The sequence below is a fragment of the Myotis yumanensis genome, unplaced genomic scaffold (genome assembly GCF_028538775.1).
Source record: "Myotis yumanensis isolate MYYU_CA2020_CCGP unplaced genomic scaffold, mMyoYum1.0.hap1 SCAF_1, whole genome shotgun sequence".
Classification (NCBI taxonomy): Eukaryota; Metazoa; Chordata; class Mammalia; order Chiroptera; family Vespertilionidae; genus Myotis; species Myotis yumanensis.
This window is the reverse complement of record NW_027223752.1, coordinates 175,998,972-176,022,039: the sequence shown is the minus strand read 5'-3', so window position 1 is coordinate 176,022,039 and position 23,068 is coordinate 175,998,972. Positions and strand designations below refer to the sequence as shown.

Below are 23,068 nucleotides of genomic sequence, written 5' to 3'. Positions count from 1 at the left end.
CAAGAGGAATCACCTGGGGTCTGCCCTTGTGGATGCTGAAGCCCCTCAGGATGGTGGCACAGAGGCACAGACAGAGGGAGGCCAGGCCTCACACCTCTCCAGGGACCTCAGCTCGGACGGGTTTGAGGCAGGCCGTCAGCCTTGACTTTGGAAGTGATTTCATGCTCTCCTGGGCTCAGCTTTCCCAACAGGAACCCCAGCTACCAAAGTTCCAAGTTAGGGCTCCCTGGGTGATATTGGGCTGTCTGTGCTGCCCTCTGTTTTCTTTCTGAAGTGCTGTTTTGTTTTGTAACTGAGTTTTCATTCTCTTACATGGAGTTGAATTCTCTAGTTCAGCCACAGGACTCACCTCGCTTTTATTCTTAGTTTATACAGTATATTGTCACTACTTTCTGAGCCCTGGCAAACATTTGAGCTTGTAACCCCAGCTTTGAATCAGTCTTAAGTCACTCTCCCAGTTTGGGGTGAGGGGGTATTTCTTAGTGTTGGCACAGCTGCTCACAAACACTTTCTTGTTAGGGGTCGGGGCTGGTTGCAGTCCACCTGACACCCTTCTCCAAGTACAGTCGATCCTTGAACAACATTGGCGTTAGGGGCATCAAAACCCTGCACGTTCAAAACTCTATGTGTAACTTTTGACACCCCCCCGAATCTTAACTAGTAATAGCCTACCGTTGACGGCAGCCTTACTGATAAGGTAAACAGTCAACAGATATTTTGTGTGTGATAGGTACAGTACACTGTATTCTTACAATACAGTAAGCTAGAGAATAGAAGGTGTTAGTAAGAAAATCCAAAGAGGAAATGCAGTATTTAGTGAGAAAACCCCACATGTAAGTGGACCCGTTCAGTTCAAACCCCTGCTGTCCAAGGGTCAGCGGTAGTTCTTTCCCCAGGGACAGGGCTGCCTTCCCCGCCACGCCTCGGTCTCATAGCTGCTTTCCAGCACACGCTGGCGCCTTTTTCCTGCTCACCCGAAGGGAGTGGCGGCGTCCTGTACCAAGGTGAACGCCTGCTGGGCTTCTGCTAGAGCTCTGGGCATCCTGTGTGCCTGGCTCACCCGTCATCTCCCACCTCTTAGTGCAGTGGTTCGCGTGCCTCACTGAAAATCAGATCTCTCAGGGTGGGGGAGGGCCTCATATTCTTAGTCACAAGCTCCCAGGGGCCGCTAAGGCAGCAGTTCTAAGACTCTGGTTCTCCCCACCAACTGCTCAGCCGTATCACCTGGGAGCTTTAAAAACTATCCCTCCCCCCCAACCCCCACTTCAGAACCTCTGGCAATGGGACCCAGGCACTCATGTGGTTCCAATGTGAGAAGCCACATGCTGGAACCTCGCCCTGGCCCTGAGGGGCTGGTGATCGCCACCCGTGCAGATACCAACAGCTCTGTATCCTCGTGAAGGAGCCCAAGGTGACTCTTCTGGGAGAAGGGCTTTGCTAGGAAGAAATGAGAGACAGCGTTCTCTGTTGCTTATAAATATAATTTATTACCTGATTAAAAATTCTTTCTTACATTTTGTACATGTTGGCTGACAGAATAAATGCAGGCAAGTTACAAACCCAGGGGGCTGCAGGGAAATGGGGAGGGGCAGCCAGAGAGAGAGCAGAGGCACCGGGCCCTCACCTCTGCTTCGGCCCCTCGGTGGGCGGGTGCCCTGCCTGGAGCACTCCTCCTCCCCGGGTTTTCTAGAAAAAGGAATTGCATAGAAGATACAGCGAGAGGGAACTCAGCAACAACAAAAGAAGCGTCCCATGTCTGAAACACCAAGGTGGCCTTGTTGTGTTTAAAAAAAGAAAAATGACAAAGCCCCGGACCTCCATCTGACATCCCTGCCCTTGAACTGTTCCAAAGGGAACAGCGGGTGGACGACACCGGCTCTTCAGCACGGACTGTGGGGCTCCCCCTCTGACACACACTGGCTGTCTTCTTTAGAAAGAGCCAAGAGGAAGGCCAGCAGCTCGCTGCAGCTCAGCACTGAGCGCAGTGAACACACAGCACTGCGCCAGCTCACGCGCGGATGGGGATGGATGCTGTTCCCTGCTGCCCAGCTAATGCACTGCTGGGGGAGGGGGAAGGGGAGGTTGGTTGCGGGAGGGGAGTGTGTGGCTTCCCCACCAACAGGTCTAGGAAAGAATGAAGGGAGAGTGCACATCACAGATCTTATGTCCCACGCGTTCCTTTTGCTGTCCTCTTTCTTCTCCAAGACCTGGAGGAGTAACCACTTGTATTTATAACCCTACATTAGCAGGTGTCATAGGAGACTTTAAAAATCTAAAAGGGCAAAGGTGTTTTCCACCGGACCTGGCTCCCTCGCTCTTTTAGGCCATTCCACCGTAAAACAGATGCATTTTAACATGACAACATGGCTCAGGTCATGGTGCTTGGATGTTGCCTCATCATCATGCTGAGGTTCAGAGGCCCAGGTCTCCTCATCCTGTAGGCTACTGATCAGCAAAACCTGCCCACCATTCAGGTTCTGAAGGCCAGCACTGAGGGTTATGACCGGGGGTCAGTGCCGTCGGGTTCAACAGCAGATCTGACCGTGTCAATCCCAGTAGACCTTTGGGATTGAAGGATGATGACACATAGGATGGAGGCATACTTGAAAGGGGCCCTGAAGTGCTATGGCCTTGAGCTAATAATTTTGCCGAGGCACAAATCTGAAATGGCACGTTGAGAAGCTGGTATATTGTAACATATACTTTGGCTGGTGGGCAGCCGATGGTATCTGAGGGTGTCTTTCCTGTTTTCTACCCAACCATTGGTGGGCCATGACCCTCAAGACATTCAGCATGGATTCCTGACTCGGAAGACCTCTGGGCAGATCTCAATACACAAGTGCCCCGGGGGCAGAGGATGGCAAATAGCCCCTCGTCAGGGCTTGGTTTTGTGTGCTAGTCCCTGGGTGGAGTTTTTATCATCCAAGGGATGTTTTCCTTGACCATGCTGGAATACATCTGGGACATACATTATATTTGGTTGAATTAACCCATTATTATCCCACCAAAGATCAATACAGGGAGGTGATAGGCCACTGGGAAATCTGGGAGCCATCAATTCTTCTGAAGACAAATTTTTGAAGTAGGCTTTTTGGAAATGGAGGCAATCAGGTTGATAAGACTAAAGGATCAGGAAGTTAATTGCTAGACTTGGTCTATGGGGAAAACCCACCCAGTGACATATAAGGCCATCTCCCTACTTTATAAAAATAACACGTTATCGGGCATGAATTCTGGAAATAGTTATGACTTTGTTTGGTTTACTTGACCTGTAGGGACATAGGCTTAAATTAACATTGCTTACAATGTATTTATTCCTCTTATGCCTTGTTCCATTTAAAAAAAATCTTTAGAGATACAAGGGAAATCTTTCAAAATGATCGTTACAGTCAAAGATTATACAAATAGATTTCTTAGGGTAGAGAAACAGCACTTCATTGCACAGTGGCAAAGTTTTAAGAATTTCAGTCAACATTAGCTCTGTAAAGTTAAAAACAAAAGAATATACAGAAACACAAACAAAAACCCCAATGTGTAATAGTTGGTCCTACGAGGCACTCGAAAGGTAAAAAAAAAAAAAAAAAAAAAAAAAAAAAAGAAAGAAAGTTTTATTACCTTGAGATAAGAATAAAAATATTCCCTTATTGGATCTATAAATTTTAATGCTCATTGACTATTATCATCTTTGTAAATAATTGGCTTTGAGCAAACACTTTCTGATTCACAAAAGTTCCTCTGTTCTCAAAGAAGATGGATTAAACCCCATTTCATTTCAGCTGCTTCCCTGGTCCTTCTGTCTGGCATCAGCCTTGGAGTTGTACTGAGGTCTCTAAGTGAAACAGATAAGTTGTCTTGAGCAACTGCTCAGCAAAAGCTAAAACTGACATTCAACCTGAAGCTGGAAACTTTCCCCACCTCCTTTGCACTCTCTTGCAGGTCTTCATATGGTTTTTATTCACTTGTGAATTCTGAGGAGATAGCAATCCCCTTACTGGCTCCCTTCCTCCTACATTGATGACAGAAGAGTAGGTGGACCAAGAGCACAGCTGTGTCCCGGATGTAGATGCAGAGGGTACATAAGAAAAGAGCCTTGTCTGATCCTTTCCAGAAGAAGTAATAAGTTTGATTCTATTATTGGAATGCTTCCTTGAAGGAAATAGGAGAAATGCCATTCAAATATATGCTTACATGTGTAGTTGCCAGAGTGTCCTGAACTCAGTCTCCCTGATGTCTCCCTAAAGAATGGTCTGCTATTTGAATGTTGTGAATTGAAAATCTACAGAATAGTAGGATAGATGAAAATAGCCAATGGTGAAGCAGTTTAATATTGATCACCTCACCCAAGATAATGCTCTGCCTTGGAGGAGCCTCCACTGCTGATGGGGGATGGTTTTTTCTAGGTAACTGAGGTGGGTTCCACGTTGGTAGTCAGTCACACTGTGTGTGGAAAGGCTGTTGGCTGGGAGGACCTTGGTGTTACACATTCGCATCACCTCGTGCCCAGTTGTCAATTCTGAATCCAACTTCTAGTCCTTCCAGATCACTTTAAGGAAATTTGAACGAGTGTGGTGAGGAAAAAAAAAAAAGAAAGAAAGAAAGAAAGAAAAGAAAACTTCCGCCCTTAGGTCCCCAAATTCAGAAGAAAGAAGCTTCTTTTTTTTCTCCTTGACTAACAACGACAATTTTCAGTTACTTAGACATAGGGTACTCATTTTCATACATAAAACATTTCTTTCCAAGCGGATGCATCTCACATTTCCAGAAATAAATGTTAGAGGACCAAAAATAAGGAGATTTAAAATAAAGATTTAATATAAAGCCCAATGAAAAATATAAATGTTAAAATGACAATTCTTCAAAGACTGTTTTATAAAGATGCTTATGTATTTCTATTATCAAAATCCGACTTGAGATGTGTCATGTAGGAATGAGTTGATGACATAATATGCTCATAATGACATGCAATTTTTGATATGGGTACTTTAATTGAGAAGAAAAAAAGTGAGAATACGAAAACTATATTTGAAGTGAAGTGTTCGCACATCTACTTGTTATTAAGGCCCTATTGACTCTGCAGGTTTTCAGTTCCTTTGTCAAACAACTTTTAGTGTTTTTATATTAAACTGAAAGTAGATTGTGTTATACACCACTAGATGGCACCATGCACAAGTGATAGGTATTCCCTTCCAAATGAAGTAAGCCTTGTCTTTCTGCACAAGCTAAATAAGCATGAGAGGCAGGACTGGTCACATAGAATGGTTGGTGAAGTGACTCCCTTGAAATGAAATGTTGGCTCTGGAGCTTCTAAGTTTGAGAGCAAACTAACAGTTATCACACTTTTCCAAAGAAGGAAATCAGAATTCATAGTGAAGATTATCTGACATAAGTGGTGCATTGTAAGTATGGAAGTTGCCATTTACTTGATAGGAAACATAACAGGGTTCTACAACAGATGATAGATGAGTACCTTACTTAATAAAGAATCAACCACTCTTTCTGTTTCTGGTGCTGGGATGCTGAACCCAAAAACATGAAGCCTCTGAAGTGAACGCCAAAGGCCCTCGATGGCTTTGATAATATAGTCCCTGCCTGCTGTGTTCAGTATTTCTGCGTTGATGACTTTTCAATGATTTTTTTTTCTAGTTCAAGTTTTGAATTGGTTATCTGGATAGCTGGATATTTGCTCCTCTCTACTTTTCACTAGGCATGAAAGTTCCTTTGAGAAGCCTTCAGATTTCTAATTCTTGATTTCCATAGATGACAACCCCCCCCCCCCCCAAACCAGTAATGATAAGCAATCTTGAGAAGTTATTTTAAGATGCAGCAATGGATAATAGCTCTTTTTTCTCCTCCTCCATTTTAAAAAATATATATTTACAATTTTTTAATGTAGAATACAATTTTACTATCTTTTGGTCAAATATGCATTGGTACAGATATTATCCACTGAAATTGTTTATTAGTGCAATCTTTCCCTTTCATGATAAGTGTAACATATTTTATATATGGTGCAGGGAGTGGCCTGAGAGAGACTGGTTATAGAATACATACCTACAATAGAAAATGATAAATAAAAGGTCTGGAAGAAAAGGCTCCATATCAAGGTATCAGTATTTTCTCAGTGACAAAGATGGAGGGGGCTGGAAATATCTAGAAGTCACCAAAATAGTCAGGAGAGGAAATATATGTGGAAAGAAGGGAGAAATATCTGAAATTACTTCTAATTCAAATCCACTCAGCAATCTGGACACCTCTAGCCCAAAAGTCAACCACAGCCATGTTTTGAAGGTTCTTCTTCAACTACGTGGCTTCTTGTTTTTCAGTCTTGGCTAGGCCACTGGGCTGTTAACTCTCTAATCCCCGCCTGCTGAATGAATTGAGTCCCTGCGCTAAAACAAAGAGCCTGTGATGGTCCTAAGGAAATACTGTATCATAGTTTACACAAAATAGTCCCTTGATGAACTATTTTTCAGTTAAAAAATTTTTTTAATTTAAAAATTTTGACCAAGGCAATAATAGAACATAATTTGCTACTAACCAGGAAGGCAAATAGTCCCAAGAGAGGAAAGAAAGTGAAAATAAAGGATGCCATCTCTCAGGGAACAGCATAATCCAATGATGCAAAGACAAGACTTGAAAGCATAACAAATATGTTACAGGTTAGAATCATTGTCTTCCAAGTTGGAACTATCTGAAAGGCATAATGTAGCCTGGACAAGAGTCTAGCCTTGATGGATCTTTAAATGATCCAGCTCAGAGTCCACTGTGGTTTTCACACTGATGAATGGCACTGGAGTGGAGGCCCAGTGTTTTGGAACCTTGAGATTCTCTAACCCCACCCCACTATTTAACAGGCGAGGACACTGAGGTCTAGTGAGGTTAAATGACTTTCCCAAGGGAGCACAGCTAGACAATGACAAACCCAGAATGAGAATTGGTCTCCTGATTTCCATGTCAGAGGCCGTTCCTCCAAACCCGCTGCCTCTAAGGGAGAAAGAGTCCTGAGGGCAGTCAGTGTGGGGCCACATGACCTCAATATTAAGTGAACTTGAATAGAGGACTCAGAGGAGAAAGACCCTGCCTGAGCAAGCCGTTAAAAACAGACGGACAAAGCCAGTAAGCATTTACTACCTTTCTGGGGCAGAATGGTGGGAAAAGATGAAAGGTCAAGGAAGTAATGCCTGTTTAATTAAACTGGTGACCACGCCCACCTTGTTATGGGAGAAGGTGAGGCAGGTCTAGTCAATAGCTAAATATTAAGTACTGCTAACAAAAACCGAAGCTAAAAGAAAAGCCTTTTACTAGAATACTTGTAAATACTCATCAATAATAATAATGATAATAATGATACCTTAAAAAACACCACTTCAGATTGCATATTACAAACACACACGTTGTGAAGAAATGCTTGTTCGTGTGGTTGAACGTGAATCACTGTCTTTCCTGCCACGCCGCAGCTTTATTCCCAGAGGGCACCGGGTGGGTGTCCCGAAGGAATAAGGACTCTTAGCTATTTCTCCTTCACACTTAGATTCTCCACTTCCCTGATACAAACAGTAACACTGGTTTTACAAGTTCTAGAAACAGAACACGATGGGAGGATTATCTGAGACACTTGATGCACGTGATTTGTAGCAAAAGTCTGTGATTTCTCTGTGAATTACTAATCTGAAATAGACACAACAAACCGTCCACAGCTTCAACTTCAAATGATTTAAACAAAAATAGAACGAGCCATGGACAGTGTCTGCATCCCTGTCCAATTTGATGTAAACAACGTTTGTAGAAATTGGGTTTGTTAAGAAAGTTTATCCATATATCTGGATAGCAATAAAAAGCGTTTCCTAGGAAACTGTAAGATCCTGTACCACACAGCATACAGCCCAACAAAGAGGAAAATTAGGTTGGTTTCTAAATTCAAGGTACAAATGTACACAATTGTTCTTAACTCTGGTGACGAGGTCCCATAAAGTGGGCGTATATAGCGGTAGTTCGTATCTGTTTTCCTTCTCTCTCCAGCTGCCATCTTGCCTGTGAAGCTCATTGGTCTGGTCTGGGTTTCCTCCTCAGCTGTGATCCCCGGGACGGCCACAGACTCCCTGTGCATTCAGTCCAGCGTGGGTCAATACTGTCCTTCTGCTGCTAAAGACACGACGGTTTCATGTCTTCCCATTTCTTCCAGGACAGCTGCCAGCATGCTCAGGTTTCCATCTGGGAAGTTCTGTGCTTCCCAAAGATCCAGGATTACTCCAGTGGGGCTTGATTTGGTGGCAAAGTAATTCAAGTACCTATAATTGGGAATGGGCAAATGTGCTGCTTAATGGCATAATTTACAGATCTATTTTCTCTATATACTTTTATTGATTTCAGAGAGAGGAAAAGAGAGGGAGGGAGGGAAGGAGGGAGGGAGGGAAGGAGAGAGAGAGAGAGAGAGAGAGAGAGAGAGAGAGAGAGAGAGAGAAACAACATTGATGAGAGAGAATCATGGATTGGCCAGGCTGCCTCCTGCACGATGGGATTGAGCCAGCAATTCAGGCATTGAACCGTGACCTCCTGATTCATAGGTCGACACTCAACCACTTAGCTACACCAGCCGGGCAATTTTCTCTTTACTTTTTACAACCCCTTCTGTCTCTCCATTTGCCTGTTAAGTCTCTAGGTCTCGCTTGAGAGAGAAACTGTGTTTTACAGTGAACCATCCTAAACAACTAGCCCGTACTTAATTAGATCAGCCCCAGACAGGAAATGTAATGTTTAACTTTGTTAACCTCAACTCTGAGTAAGATAATTTAAGAGACAACATGTGTATGGGTCACATCCTAAACAGAAAATCAAGAGACTTAGGTTTTCCTTCCAGAAAAGGCTCTGACCATCTTTGACAGGTCACTCCGTGTCTCCCGCTTGGTAGCGATGGCAACGTTTTACAAGGACCAGGCCTCTGAGGTCTCCCTGTAACTGAATGTCAACGCTGCGTTTTGCATATTAGTGACTCATGCGGCTGGAGGTCCTGCTCTACAGGAGACGGAGAACAATAACTACTTTAGTGAGTGGATATATTACTTAGGGGGATTCAGCCTATCCGCTTTGCAGAGTCAATCACAAAAGCTGACACTTATAAATGTCAGATAAGCCCAGAATTTCTCTCAGCAATGTGTTTGCAAGATACAGAGAAGAAGCATAATGCACATTTGCAGAATGAAAGTAAATAGATGTATGGAGGGGAAAAAAAGAACGCCACCCTATGTCTAACTGTTGCCTGCCTGGAGCCTCATGTCTAACAGAAACTAGTCCTGGCTCTGGCCATACCCACCTGTCCAGGCTTAGCTTGTGCGCCAGCATCCTCCAGTCGTGACCTCTTGTCTGGGGGGCATCCAGGCTGCTGCAGAGCTTCTGCCGGATCGGGGGAGGGATGCTGAAAGCACTGGGGCCTGTCAGGGTGGTGATGGTGCTCGCGGGGTCCAGCAGAGGCAAGTCGATGCCAGTGGGTTCCTGTAGTTCAGGCACAGGAACAACGCAGCATTATTTCCGGAGACAAAAGCAGTCCCAGTCACCATAATGCCTTTTTGAGCAATAACAAGAGGATGGGGGCCACTGTTCTTCCTAGTAAGAGTGGCTTCTTCCTGCCTGGGAGTTGTGATTAGCTATCTGCGACCTGGCTGGGAGGAAAGGTACATGTTGGGCTGACTTTGCATGGCCTTGGATTATTTATGAGTGAACAGATCTTGAACAGATCTGAGATCAGAAGGCCACAAGTTCAGAGCTTCAAGAGACTGCCTGGCCCTGAGGGGGAAGCCCCAGGCAAATGCCCCAGTAACTTCTCGCTCTAACCTCCGCAGGAGACGGCTCCGGCTGCTTCTGTTGAATGAAATGGAACATAGCTCTTCTCTAAATGATACCAAATTAAGACTCATTTTTTGAAGAAAATGGTGAACGCAATATATTGCCATAGGGCAAGCTGCTAATGGCATCTTCCCATGGCCGTGCACCCTTATTTTGTTTAAATCTAATTTTAGTAGAGAGAACCATACATGGGCTTTTAAAATAGTTTCAGCTCATAAAACAGCACAAATGCAAAAATCCGAATTTCATCTGTAGGAGAAACTCTAATCATTTTCTGATCTGCTGCCGGTTGGAAAAGCAAAAGCAAATGTTGCCTGGGAACGATTAAAGCAATAACAGAAGAAAATCTCCTTAATCTACTTTAAATGTCACCTCTCTCTCTTTTTCTAAAGCAGGTAGCTCCTTGGGGTACGTAATGAGTTGCTGGAGGATAGAGGAGACACACACAGCGCCAACCATCAAGGAGACTCTGGTGTCTTGCAGGGCTAGGCGCAGGGGTCAGTGCCGCCACACCTCACTGCTCCTGTGCGCGGGGCTGGCTGCCGTCTGGGTCCCAGTGTTGGCTGACAGTGCACCCTGCATTCTGGGATCAGCAGCCAATAGTCACTGCTAGGCTTGTGTAATCCCACTGCACAGGGTGCATACGCACATTAGAGCTAAACACATTTTTTTGTGTGTGGTAATACAGTGGTGTTGGCTGCCATCACAGTGTTTGGCTTCAAAACCCAAAGCTTGGCAAATGGAGACTCCCAGGATTTCATTTGCTCCTTTGTGTTAACTCCAGCAGCACATGCCAGGATTTTAAAAGACTGGTAGGAAACACAGAAGCAACAATGGGAGTTGGAATCCCTGAATGAAAACATGACCCACAATTCTTTCCCTTCATCAGGCACGGAGCTCCTCCCAAGGGACTGTGAGGAGAGAGGGCTCCTGTCCTCAAGGACACAGGGCTCCAACGAAGGGAACCAGAAGCGTTATCTGAGAGCGCTTGGTGTTTATCGATGGCTTTATGATGGGGCTGTCCGAATCCAAGTGCCCAAGCTTACATTAGGCATAAAACGATGTAGGTCTCATGTATGTCCGGGTTGGGGAGGGGAAGATGCGGAGAAAGCACATGGTATTTCCACAGCTTACTGCCATCCGCCACATGGAGTTCCTGCTTGCTTCTTGTGTGGACAGTAACACCAGAGTCCAGGAGGAAACCCACCATGTCCCTCAAATACGACCACACCCTGACTGTGCCTCCCTGGAGGTTCAGTTCTTGCAGGGAGGGGTCTGCTTTGCACAGCGCTATCTCCAAAGACTCTTCTTGCTGTTGGTCTCAGGAGCTTCCTCCTGCTTACGTGCACCCCATCCCTGTCTGCCACACTGATCTTCGGAAAGTGCCAAGTTGATGCTTCTCCACCCCCTCATTGAGAAGTACTACATGCCCCTCTTGCCACATGGAGCCCCAACTTTTAATCAGGCAATTAGGGGTATCAGCACCATCTACCTGGTCAGCTGGTATGAGGTCCCAGAGGTGATGCCTAGAAAGTGCAGAGCTAGGTCTGACATGATGGAAGGACCCCATACCCAGGTGCTCCCACCACCTGACACTGATCCTAGCCTTTCTCAGGTTGCCTTGATGTGACTCAAACTTTCCTCAGATTGGATCACTCACTGTCCCTAGCACCTCTTTTAAGATAATCTCCGCCAGGCAATCCCCTCAAAGTCTGGACCAAAACCAAGTCCCCTGAGCAAATTCACCCATCAACCTGGAGACCTACAGCACTTCCCCCAGCTCTTCTGCAGCCCTCGGAGTCTGCCTATGCATACTGGCTGTATTTATATGTTACTTCCTTTCCTCAAATTTCTTGGAGATGAGAGTATTTTTGTCATCCTCAGAACTCCTGTGATACTCAGCACATGGGAGCTACTGAGTTCATATTTGCTGGAATGGAAGAAAATATTTTTCCTAGTACAGAAAGGGTCTGAAGCCAGTTTCTGGCAGACGCCCACCCCACAGAGTGGTGTGTGGAGCTTCCTTCCAACGAAATGTGACTAAGAGTATGGCTCTTCTCACTGCTACATCTGAGGGCAAAGGCCAGGGCTAGGAAGGCGTGGCTTTCAGGAAGGTCTGCTCACCTCTCCATGTTGTCAGCCTTTTCCTAGTGAATAGAGAACCATCCCCACTTCACGTGGACCTTCCAGCCTGAGTCTCTCGTCTGGGCTACTGTGTCTGTTTACTTCTGTGTGTGGATGAAACAAGCTCAACAGGGCATAATGTCTTGTCTCTTTTATCAGATGGCTGACAACAGCCTTGGCGGTAAAAGAAAAATGCACCTCTACGGTTACATTTAAATTTCATCTAGTAATTTCAGTTCCTATTAGCTCTTCCTTCACTTCCAGGTAAAAGCGGAGTTTACACTCACAGAATGCTTATTACAATAATCATTTGTGATATGGGTACCATCTGTCTTTGACGTTGTGAGTCCCTAGTTAAGCATATGGTTTCTCACCATTAACCAAACAGCTGCTATGGGTGACGACATGCATTTTCAGCACCCAGTCCGCAGCAGATTCAACTTTCCACTCCCATATTCTGACTCTTCCTAAAGTCCACTAGGAAACCCAGGCTTTCCAATGGCCGCTTTGAACAGAGTGCAGAAAACAGAAGAGGCCAATAGATGGGAGGGCTATAGCAGAGTGATGTTACTTTAAACATTTTAAATATTATTTATTCTCTATGTACACTAAAGTGTTGTGTATTAATAGTTAACAGGGGTTATAAGATCTTCCTCTATAGCTAAAACTGAATGGAAGGCTTGACGAAGGCATGTTTCTCTCTTGGTGGTGATGGGTAGCTTCCCTGTTATTACTCCTCCGTCCCTCTAAAAAACACACAAAAACTTTTCTCATTTACATTTTGACATTCACTTATGCCCATACTTTTCAAACATTTTCATTCTTCTTTTTTAAATAATGTATTTCTCTTGTCAGAGAGGAAGGGAGAGGGACAGATAGAAACATCAATGATGAGAGAATCATTTATCAGCTGCCTCTTGCATGCCCCCTACTGGGGACCTAGCCCCCCAGCTGGGGATGGAGCCTGCAACCCAGGCATGTGCCCTGACAAGGAATCAACAGTGATCTCCTGGTTCAAGCCCTGAGCCACACCAGCCGGCAGACATTTTCATTCTTAAATTTCATGTCTGCGAGACTACAGGCTTGGTTTCCAGTTAAGGAATGTCTGGCCAAAGCACTTGGAGAGGAACAATTGCCGGCTCCTGACATCACCATGGTCTATGTCAAGCACAGCCTGGCCTCCCTGGCGGGCAGGGGTCCTCAGCCTGACTGCAGAGGCCAAGGACCATGTCTTGTTATAAATGACTGCTGGGGAGGCCTGGAGAGGTGGGTGGCTAGGGGCGGGGCGGGGGGGTGTGGGGGAGGCGCGAGCAGCACATTCCTGGCAAGTCAGCTCATGCTTGGGAGGCAGGACATGGCCACTGCAACCCTGTCCACCTGCCAGCTTGCGGGTGACCCTAGGAAGGAGCCCTGTGAGAAGAAAGACCTCACAAATGGAGCCTTTCTCTGTTTGGTTATGGTTTGTCCATCACAGTGCACCCCTTGTCGGAGCTTTTGATGAGGAGCCCAGGCTCAGGCCCTCCAGAGCAAACTGCTCAGAGCTGAGGCTCACTCCTCAACCTCAGAACCCAGCCCCACACTCCTCCCACCCCCCTCGCTAGGCTGCCTGCACCGCATTCAAAGGCTAACAACAGTGGGACTCAGTGACCCAGAAATAAGAGCAGCACAGAGCCCTTTAATCCCCAAAGTCATCTGAATGCGGTGATTTCTGCCCCTCCCTCTGATACCAGGCTGGCACAGGCCTTCTAGGGGACTGAGGGCTGGCCTCTCTGAGCTGACTGCCACCACGTTGCCAAAAAAATCCTCTTTTCCTCCACGTTGGCACAAGAAAGTCCTTACATGGCGAGCACACTATGCAGAACTGTCTCTTCCCTCGGAGGGCGGCGGACCTGGCGGGGAAGGGCCCTCCATGGCTCGCTCTCATTCTCTGAGCATCTGATCCGCCTTTTCATCACACAGCCAGCCTTCCCGCTGAACAGAAAGCAAGCATCAAAGGGGCAGCCCTCCTCGCCCCCTCCAAAATCCTGCAGCCTTTGTTGTCGCCGGGCCTGGGTGGTTATTGAACTTTGCAGACCTGCTGGGCCCGGAAAGTGAACACACCCTCCGGAGCCAGCAGGGGTGGTGCTGTGCGCGGGGAGACCGGGCTGCGCGGAGAGCCCTGCGGTTGCCATGGCACCCTGACACCCAGCTCCTTCCCGATGAATGTCACGGGGTCTGTGACTAAAGTTGTTTATGAGTCAGAAGTCTCCTGAAACTCCAGGAGGAAATGATGACCGCCGGGCAGGCTGTGGGAAGAGGGATGGAGCGTCCTGGAGGCTGAGGCTCCCCGCCCTGCCTGGCAGAGGAAGACGGTCTGTAAATACAACGTGCAGAGCGAGGCTTGCTGCACCGCCTGACATTTCATTCCTCACTGCGCCCGAGACAGCGAGGGAGAAGCCGTCTTTTAAATCACACGCTGTCGCTGTAGTGTTAAAATACGAGGATCCCGGGCGCTGCGGCTCAGCACGCAGCACGGAGCTGAGCCCCGCCAGGCCCTGGGCGAGCTGCCTCTGATCCCTCTGCTTATTCTGCGTCCTTTGTTCCCAGCAGGGTGTCCACTGGCAAACCACAACCCCGGGAACCTGGGGACCCGGGGACCCTATCCCTGATCCCTTCCTGGCACCCTCTTTCCACACAGAGCGCTTGCTTACACGTAGCAGCACGTGTTGCTGTCTCTGTAGTGGGGACTTAGGAAAGTGACCAACTGAACTGAGTGAGGATCACAGCAGAGAAAGGCAAAGGGAGGCAACTAGGGGGGAAATCCGCAGATTTTACTTTTATTTATGGAACACTTATCCTACCCAGGGAAGGGGACATCTTTTCTTTGTTTTCTTAATTATCTTTATTGAGGTATAATTGACATAGAGCCTTATCCTATATAATAAAAGCCTACTATGCTAAGTGTCTGCTCGACCAGTCGGCTGTTCAACCAATCAAAGCGTAATATGCTAAGGCCGCTCAACCGCTCGCTATGATGTGCACTGACCACCAGGGGGCAGATGCTCCAACTGGTAGGTTAGTTTGCAGCTGGGGTCCGGCTGATTGGGACTGAGCAAGATGGGCCGGACATGCCCTGGAGCCCTCCCACGGCCCCTCCCTGGTTGGCAAACTTCCTGTGTCTCTTTCCTGCCCCGATCGTGCACTGGGTTGGGGGGGGGGGAGCCCTCGGCCTGGCCAGCACCCTCTCGCAATCTGGAACCCATTGGGGGATGTTGGAGAGCCGGTTTTGGCCCGATCCCACAGGCCAGACCAAGCGACCCCACTGGTGCACGAATTCATCCACCGGGCCTCTAGTATTATGTATATAATTCAACATGTGTGTAGATCGTGCAATGATCACCACAGTAAGCCCAGTTAACATCCATTCTTATATACAGTTATTTTTTTTCTTGTGATGAGGACCTTTAAGATCTACCCTCTTATCAACTTTCAAAGATGCAATACCTTATTGTTAACGCAGTCACCATGCTGTGCATGACCTTCTCATGGCTTATTTGCTATAACTGGAAATTTACACCTTTTGACCCCCCTCACCCATTTTGCCCACACCCACCCCTGTCTCTGGCATATCTCCTTATATTTGGAGAATGATGTTTCCCAGAGATATTTCCTTTCAACAAGGAGGAAAAGGAAAGAGAAGAAAAAAGGAGGGGTGGGGGCAGAGGCCAGTTTCTCTTCCTCCACCTTAGTAGGCAGCACATGATTCCAAAAAGGTAGGTGAGCTCCCTAATGATAGAAGGGGGCAGGGAAGAGAGGTGGCTGAGATGGGGATGTAGCACATCAAGGGATGCTTTAGGGAAAGTTACTCCATGTGCACATTACTTACATGAACCTTATATTTGGGACTCAGATCTGCTGTAGAACATTAGAACATGATCCTTCAATTTTTGTCAATAAAAGTAAGACTTGTTTTTCAAAAAGGATTCCCTATTTTATTCCTTTACTAGAGGCCCGGTGCATGAAATTCATGTACTTGGGGAGGGGGGGTCCCTTAGCCCAGCCTGCACCCTCTCACAGTCCAGGAGCCCTTGGGGGATGTCCGACTGACGGCTTAGCACTGCTGCAGAGGCAGGAGAGGCTCCTCCCACTGCTGCTGCACTTGAGCCCAGCTTCTGGTTGAGCGGTGCACCCCTGTAGGAGCGCACTGACCACCAGGGGGCAGCCCCTGTGTTGAACATCTGTCCCCTGGTGGTCAGTGCACGTCATAGTGACCAGTTGTTTCACCGTTTGGTCGATTTGCATATTAGCCTTTTATTATATAGGATGTATCTAGCTCTCTGTATTCATTAAAATATCATGTTATTAACAATTAGGACCTATAGAAAGCTTTTAAGGACTTCCTATGTGGCCTGTATCAAGATACCTTTGTACTCCACATTGTCTCCCCTCCCCAGGGTCATTCTGTCCCCAGATTTCGGAGCTTCTTACCTCTGAGACGGTACAGTTGAGCTGGAAGATCTGCCCTTCTCCTTCCACCTGTCGCACACACAGTTTGCAAACCAGCTCCACTGTGTTCAGGCTGAATCTTTCCAGAGTGAATGTGCAGTGGAGGTTTCTTTGAGACCCACTCCAGATGTGGTAGAAAGGAATTTCCTAAAGGATACCAACGTATTCACCACAAATGAGTGACTAATACCAAAGGTGAACTATCAGACACTGGGTTGCCAAGTACTCTTCTCAGCATTACACATACTACCTCATTTAATCACAACAGGCCTACCTCTCTATAAATCCATCCCAAACTGCTTTTTGAATGAAAACGCTGAGGCCCAGAGATGTTAAATTTGCCAGCCAAAGCCCCACAGCTAGTAAGTGGCAGAATTGAGACTTGAACCCAGGGAGTCAGCCTCCACAATCTCTATACCAAACAGTCTGCCACTTGTCTCTCATTTACAAAAAAAAAAAAAAAAAAAAAGCCATTGTAAATGGATTAAATAAAACCTGCACACTCCAGTCGTTGCTCATTAAAAGGAAGCCCTGCTGTGGTGTTCTGCAGAAAAGCAAAGAAGCTCTAAAGGACAGTGGGCTGATCCAGGTCCCTTTCATGCCCATATCCTCCCTCTGCACAGGACAGAGGGAAAGCAACGTGTACTGTCGCTGGAAACTGTAGACTTGGTTAGCTGCCGCAGAAAAGCCCTTGGCCTACAAGCACTGAGCCTCTAACTGGGGCTCCACTGTGCATGCATTTTCACAAGTCTAGATCCCCTTACAGAGCCCATCCTAAAATCTGTTTCAATAAAGGAAAGAGAAGGTTGATACATAAAAAACGGATGGACAGGTGGCTAACGGCAGAGAATGAAGTACAAATGAGGACACACTCCCCTCACCTACTTGGTGATTTGGGGCAAGTTACTTAACCTTTCCATGCCTCAGTCTCCTCATCTGCGAAAGAGTAAGCAAACGAATACCTAAGTCCAACACCAGCTGGCGTTAGATAGGTAAACCAGAGTGCATGAGTGTCTGGCTGAGCGTAGGCATTCAGCCAGCCTTAGTTGAACTAATAGCAGATAATCATTATTATAAACGTACGATTTCCCCTTACGATTACACAAAGGAGATTGTTCATAAAAGGGGAAGACTTGTGGACTTTTATGGCAGTTGCAAATTAGGGAGAAGAAGAAAGTAAAGGAAGAGATTTAATGAGAAAGTTAAAAGCCAGATCTCTCAATCAAGTGCTGAGTGATAAAGAAGACTCTGGCATGCACCCCCATCAAAGCGCAAGACTGCTATCCATTTGTCTCCCACCATGTATGTGTGAGTGTTAGACATATGAGAGTACGAATGGAGCTGGACAATCTCCCCTTCGTTCCTTCTAGTGTCTTCATTGACTTACACCAGGAAATCACAACCAGTCCAGTCGCAGTGCTGGCATGGGATGGGATTTACATGCATGGAGACCAGTTTTCGCAGCTTATCGAGGTGTGTCTGCATCTCCGGGACTGGAAATGAGGCTAGAGATCCTGCCACATAGTCTCCTGATAGCTCCGGCTGACAGAGGAGGAGGTGCAAACCCCTGTAGAGTCCCTATGCTTTTTCCACAGGAACATGCAATGGGGCTTGGGGTCAGTATGCTAATATTTACTACAATCCTGACTAGGTTTTATTTATTGTTTTAAAGTGTTTTTATTGATGTTTAGAGAGGGAAGATAGGAGAGGGAGAGAGAAAGAGAAACATTGATGTGAGAGCAGAACATTGATCGGCTGCCTCCTGCACGCCCCCTACTGGGGATCTAGCCCGCAACCTGAGCATGTGACCTGACCAGGAATCGAACCAGCAACCGCTTGGTGCAGGGGATGGTGCCCAACCAACTGAACCACACTGGCCAGGGCCCAGGTTTTATTTTACATTCTATTTCAGTTTCAAAACTGGGGTTTCTTCTAAGTTTTCAAAGTAAAGGGACTCTCCTAGCAAGGTCAAAGCCTAATTGTGCCATGAGGGATAACAGTGTTCTTCTGTTTCTCTTATGAATGCCTTCAAGAGTTTTTAAAATCAAGCCAATGTAAACATTTACCCTGAGAATGTCATGAGGGACTTGGAAGTCTTATTTGCTAGCACTAAAACAATGATAGTTCAATTATTTGAAGGAGAATTAAGAAAAAGGCATTCTTTCAAATATGTCTAGAGTATTTTTCAAAAATCTCAAATGATCCTAAATTATTTTGGAGAAACAAGTGCTGATGTATGTCTGATTAACTTTGGAGATGGGAATATGTTATGTCTAATACGTGCAGTCCTCCTTCATGGAGTTGGCTCCAATCTCTAGTTCATCTTAGGCACCTTACCTGATACTTAGCCAGCAATTTGCTCTTCCAGAGGGAATGGGCGACGTCGTGAATGGACAGGCGCAGGTTGTGGGTGCTGCCTTTGAAATGAAGAGCCTTCGGTTCTTCTAGGAGCTGTCCTCCCATCTGTCTCTCAAGCTGCAAAACTTCCTGCAATGACATGGCCCAAACCGAAAGCAAGTTACTGAATTGTGTCACTTTCATCAGCTCTCTCATCCAATGAGTGTTTCCTTGTTGCGCCTTCCCACCACCCTGCTAACTTGTGCAATCTGTGACCTCCACTGCTGCAGCCTGGAGGCCCTTCAGCTGAAGCCCCTGCCAGTGTGTATGTGACTGGATCCTACTGACCATCAACTCCGCCTCAGCAATCACACTGTGGGGGGCAAATTCATTACAAAGAGCACTTCCCGATGAACAAGCGGACTACTTATTCACATACAGGAAAATAACCATAAGAACCTCAAATGAAAAAAAAAAAGAAAAGAAAAAGAAAAAATAGGTGGAAATATAAATAGATAAGTAGATTTTCAATGAACTTTTAGGGAAAGGGGAAAGTAACTAGCAAACAAACCCGTGTCTTGGACTTTGGTAAAACCAGCTCATGAACAAAAATTTGGAATGTTTGGGGAATTTTTTTCAATCTTTTGTAGTTTCCATACCTAAAGAAATAAAATAGTAATATTTTGTTTAAAATAATCCATTGTAGGATTTCAAGTTATCAAAAAAAAAATGAATTGTGTTCACTATGTCTTATTAGAGGAAAATATACTGATATAGATTAGAAAGGTTTCTCGGGATCATAATTGAACTAAACAATTCCTTAGCTTAAATTTTAAAAAGAACATTTCAGTAAATGTGGCTGATAAAAAATGCTATATAACTTTACTTATACTATGAAGATGTAAAACGAAGACAAATCCTATATGTACTTACATCCCTCAAGCTGGTTAATGGGAGTTAATGGGGCATTTCCACTACAGCTGCAATTATCCAAACAGCATCAAACCACAGGTGATCAATGAACAAAATACCGTGGGTCTCCTTTGCTGTCTACAGCACCCCTGTGCTCGCTGTGCACCCCTCATGCTTTAAAAGTTTTAGTGACACAAATACGAGGTACATTGCAACCTTTTTTTTTTAATAGGAGTTCAAGAAAACAACAGATTTTAGAAAATTGTAATTTTCTTCTTTGGTGAGATTTCAATAGAAAACATGGGGTTCAATAACAGAGGCCGTTTCACACACATGTATTGGGCCCCTACCAGGATACCAAGCACACATGGGTCACAGAGGAGAATTGTCACTATGGAACCAGACTGCAGTCCAGTAAGTGCAGGGCTCACCAACATCATTGATTAGACGTAGACAGCTCATTTTAAGCTGCTTCTTTAGCGGTTCTCAGCATCCATCCTCTCTGAGCCAGGCCACTATTCTAAACAAGACAAGCTGCTGAGAGGTCCTGTAAGGCGTAGGAAATGTTAGGATTTCAGACTGGGTCTGAAATGGTCTCAGACTGGGACTCCCCTAATTAGTGTCTAATGGAAGAGATGAGGCAATAGCACATTGACGGAAAGACCAGCATGGTCCAGCTGCTTGAGAGTATTGACGCTGAGGTTATTCAACTTCTCTAGCTGATGAGTAGCTATTACTTGTGACAGGAGCCTGAGCAGTCAGCCAGTCCCCAACCAGTCAGTTGTCACCCGGACACATATGTTGTGTCATGGTGTCCTGGCTCTGCTGTGCCTGCAGCTCGGCAGGCTCCGAGGGACCCCAGTAGCTGCACAGATCCACCCAGCCCAGAACCACATGCTCCTCTTGGACCTCCTCCTACAGCACTTCACACTCCATTCTGGATAAGAAGCTGGCCATGTGGAAATGAAGACACATAAGAAAAGGGAGGGTTAATTGCAGTTTCTTTTGCTTCAGCAGCCAAGTATAATGAGCTTATGTTGATCATGTTCATGCTCAGTGTCTAGTTAGCATAATAGAGAAAGCTGATGTTCCCGGTGAACCTGGCACCTGACAAATTCTAAAGCTAAAATGATGTTTGTTTATAAGCCATTAGAAGAAAAGAAACATAATTAGAAATCTTTGAGATTACAGTCATGCCAATCAATCAGTTCTAGCTTCTTTCCAGTAGACCCTAATTACCTCATCAAGACGTCTAAAGAGCAATCGATAGTAATTATCTGATTACTATAGATCTTCATTATGTCCAAATTATCTCCCTGGGATGTCTGAAAAAAGATGCATTGTATTCCGGGAGGTAATTGTACCCAACAATGTATAATCCACACTCCATTCCTACAATCAACATAGATTGCAGAGGATATAGAGAGCATTGTCAGTTTTCTTGGCAAGGAGGACAATTGAAAAAAAAAACACCCTAAATTGCCTATTGGCCATGACCTTGAAGTCAAGAAATCTAATGCCACGTTTTAAGCACAAAGTCTGGGTTGGTATCAGCCCAAGACTCAGTCCTTGGCTTTGGCATTGACCTCCAGTCATGGTAAAGAGTTCTTAGCAGGGAAAAGGACTGGGCCAGCTTGAGTCCTTTTTGGAGAGAAAGTCCCAAGTAAAGTGCCATTTTATTACATTTTTTAATTTAATTTTTGTAGTTACTTCTTTTTAAAAAGTGACAGTTGATATTGAATATTATATTAGTTTCAGGTGTATAGCATAGTGGCTAGACATTTATATAATTTACAAAGGGATTCTCCCTCCCCCCCATAAGTCTAGTACCTTCCTGGCACCATACATAGTTATTAAACTAGTGTTGACTATATTCCCTATGCTATAAAGAAAGTGCCATTTTAGACAACGAGACCAGGAAACACACACTTTCCATATTCCTAAGCTCTCCATCTCTCCACCAACCAGGAATGACACTATACTGCTGCCCAAAGCTGGAGGAACCTGCCTTTTCTCCCCTTCATTTGGATGTGAACCCTGGTGAACGATAGACTGCCCATCATGCTTAGAGCATCCATGCTCAGAGCAGAGGTCTCTAAACATATGTGATTGCCTATGCCTATCAGCCCAAAATCCTGAGCATGCATTTTTTGAGCGGTATGTTTATTTATAAATCATATACCTATATTAGCATCAACATGTTAATCTATACTAATAAAAGCATAATATGCTAATTAGACCGGACAGCCGAACGACCTTACAGACGTCCTTCCAGACAAAGCCGGGACTGTGAGGGCCGAGGCCTTTGCACAAATTTCGTGCATCAGGCCTCTAGTATATTATAAAAGCACAAACAAAGGCAAACACAGATAATTTATGCTGTTTTTCCCCCTGGGGTGTGCAAACGCCATTTTGGAGATTGCTGGCTTAGTCAGCTGTTCTTTCACTCATACCTTTGGGAGAAATCAGCCCAGGTGTAAATGACTCAGTTAAAAGGATTCCTACAAAACTGAAATTAAATGTGTGTGTGTATGTGTGTGTATGTGTGTGTGTGTGTGTGTGTGTGTGTATGTGTTGTTTTCCCCCCCCTAAAAAGTAACAACTGGTATCATCACACTCAGGATGTTCAACCTCAAGGAAACAACAAAATAAAGGAAAAGACGATAACTAAAGCACAAATTAAATATATTAAAGTGGAAATTAAAGATATTATAATTAATAAATAAAACAACTCCTTGACAACTAAAATAACCTAAAACCATACATGAGTTGGAGATGACTTGCCACAGACAGTAAATCCCATATATGGCTGAGTCGGAAGACAGAAGAAGCAAGCCCCCTTGATGGGCTAATCAGGCTTTTACTCCATATTGTTATGGTTTAAGTGTTATAATTTCAGATATTTTATAGCCGATCCCACTTAAAGTACTGTAACTCGTATTTCAAAAAGCTTGATTTCCGAAATTCCTTCTGCATGAAATTTTGGTTATTATACATATGACACAGATAAGTAAGAGAACATTAAAGTAACAGTTGTCTGAATCAGTAAGATATAGTGTCACAGTTCAGTGCTTTCCTTTCCTTTATCTTCCTGGGCACGTTCATTCAACTTCAACAAAGCCTCATGCTCTGCCAGGAACCATGCCAGGCTCTGGGGCACACAGACAAGTAAGTCCCGGTGCGTCTCTGCCTCAAGCCGCTCAGGGATCGTGGTCGGGAGACTGACAGATAAATATGTAACCCCAGCATAGAGTGCTCAGCTCCAACACAGGCTGCCTTTGGATCCCAACCATTAGGATATCCCATACTCCTTAAAGGAGAATCAGAACAAAATCTATTTAAAGTCAAAAGATTAGGAAGACTTAAGAAA

At 45.3% G+C, this 23,068-nt stretch overlaps 1 protein-coding gene across 2 annotated transcripts in view; it reads right to left on the bottom strand.

Moving 5' to 3' along the window:
- Positions 1-1,473: 1,473 nt before the first annotated feature.
- Positions 1,474-23,068, bottom strand: part of UNC5C (unc-5 netrin receptor C) — a 372,291-nt gene continuing 350,696 nt past the window's right edge. For both annotated transcript variants that reach the window (XM_070392470.1, XM_070392479.1), the window contains 4 exons: positions 18,787-18,936; positions 16,432-16,596; positions 9,311-9,489; positions 1,474-8,288 (listed from right to left, as the gene is read on the bottom strand). In XM_070392470.1, the coding sequence (XP_070248571.1) occupies positions 8,123-8,288; positions 9,311-9,489; positions 16,432-16,596; positions 18,787-18,936 (660 nt within the window). In that variant the 3' untranslated portion in view covers positions 1,474-8,122. The remainder of the gene's footprint in view (positions 8,289-9,310; positions 9,490-16,431; positions 16,597-18,786; positions 18,937-23,068) is intronic.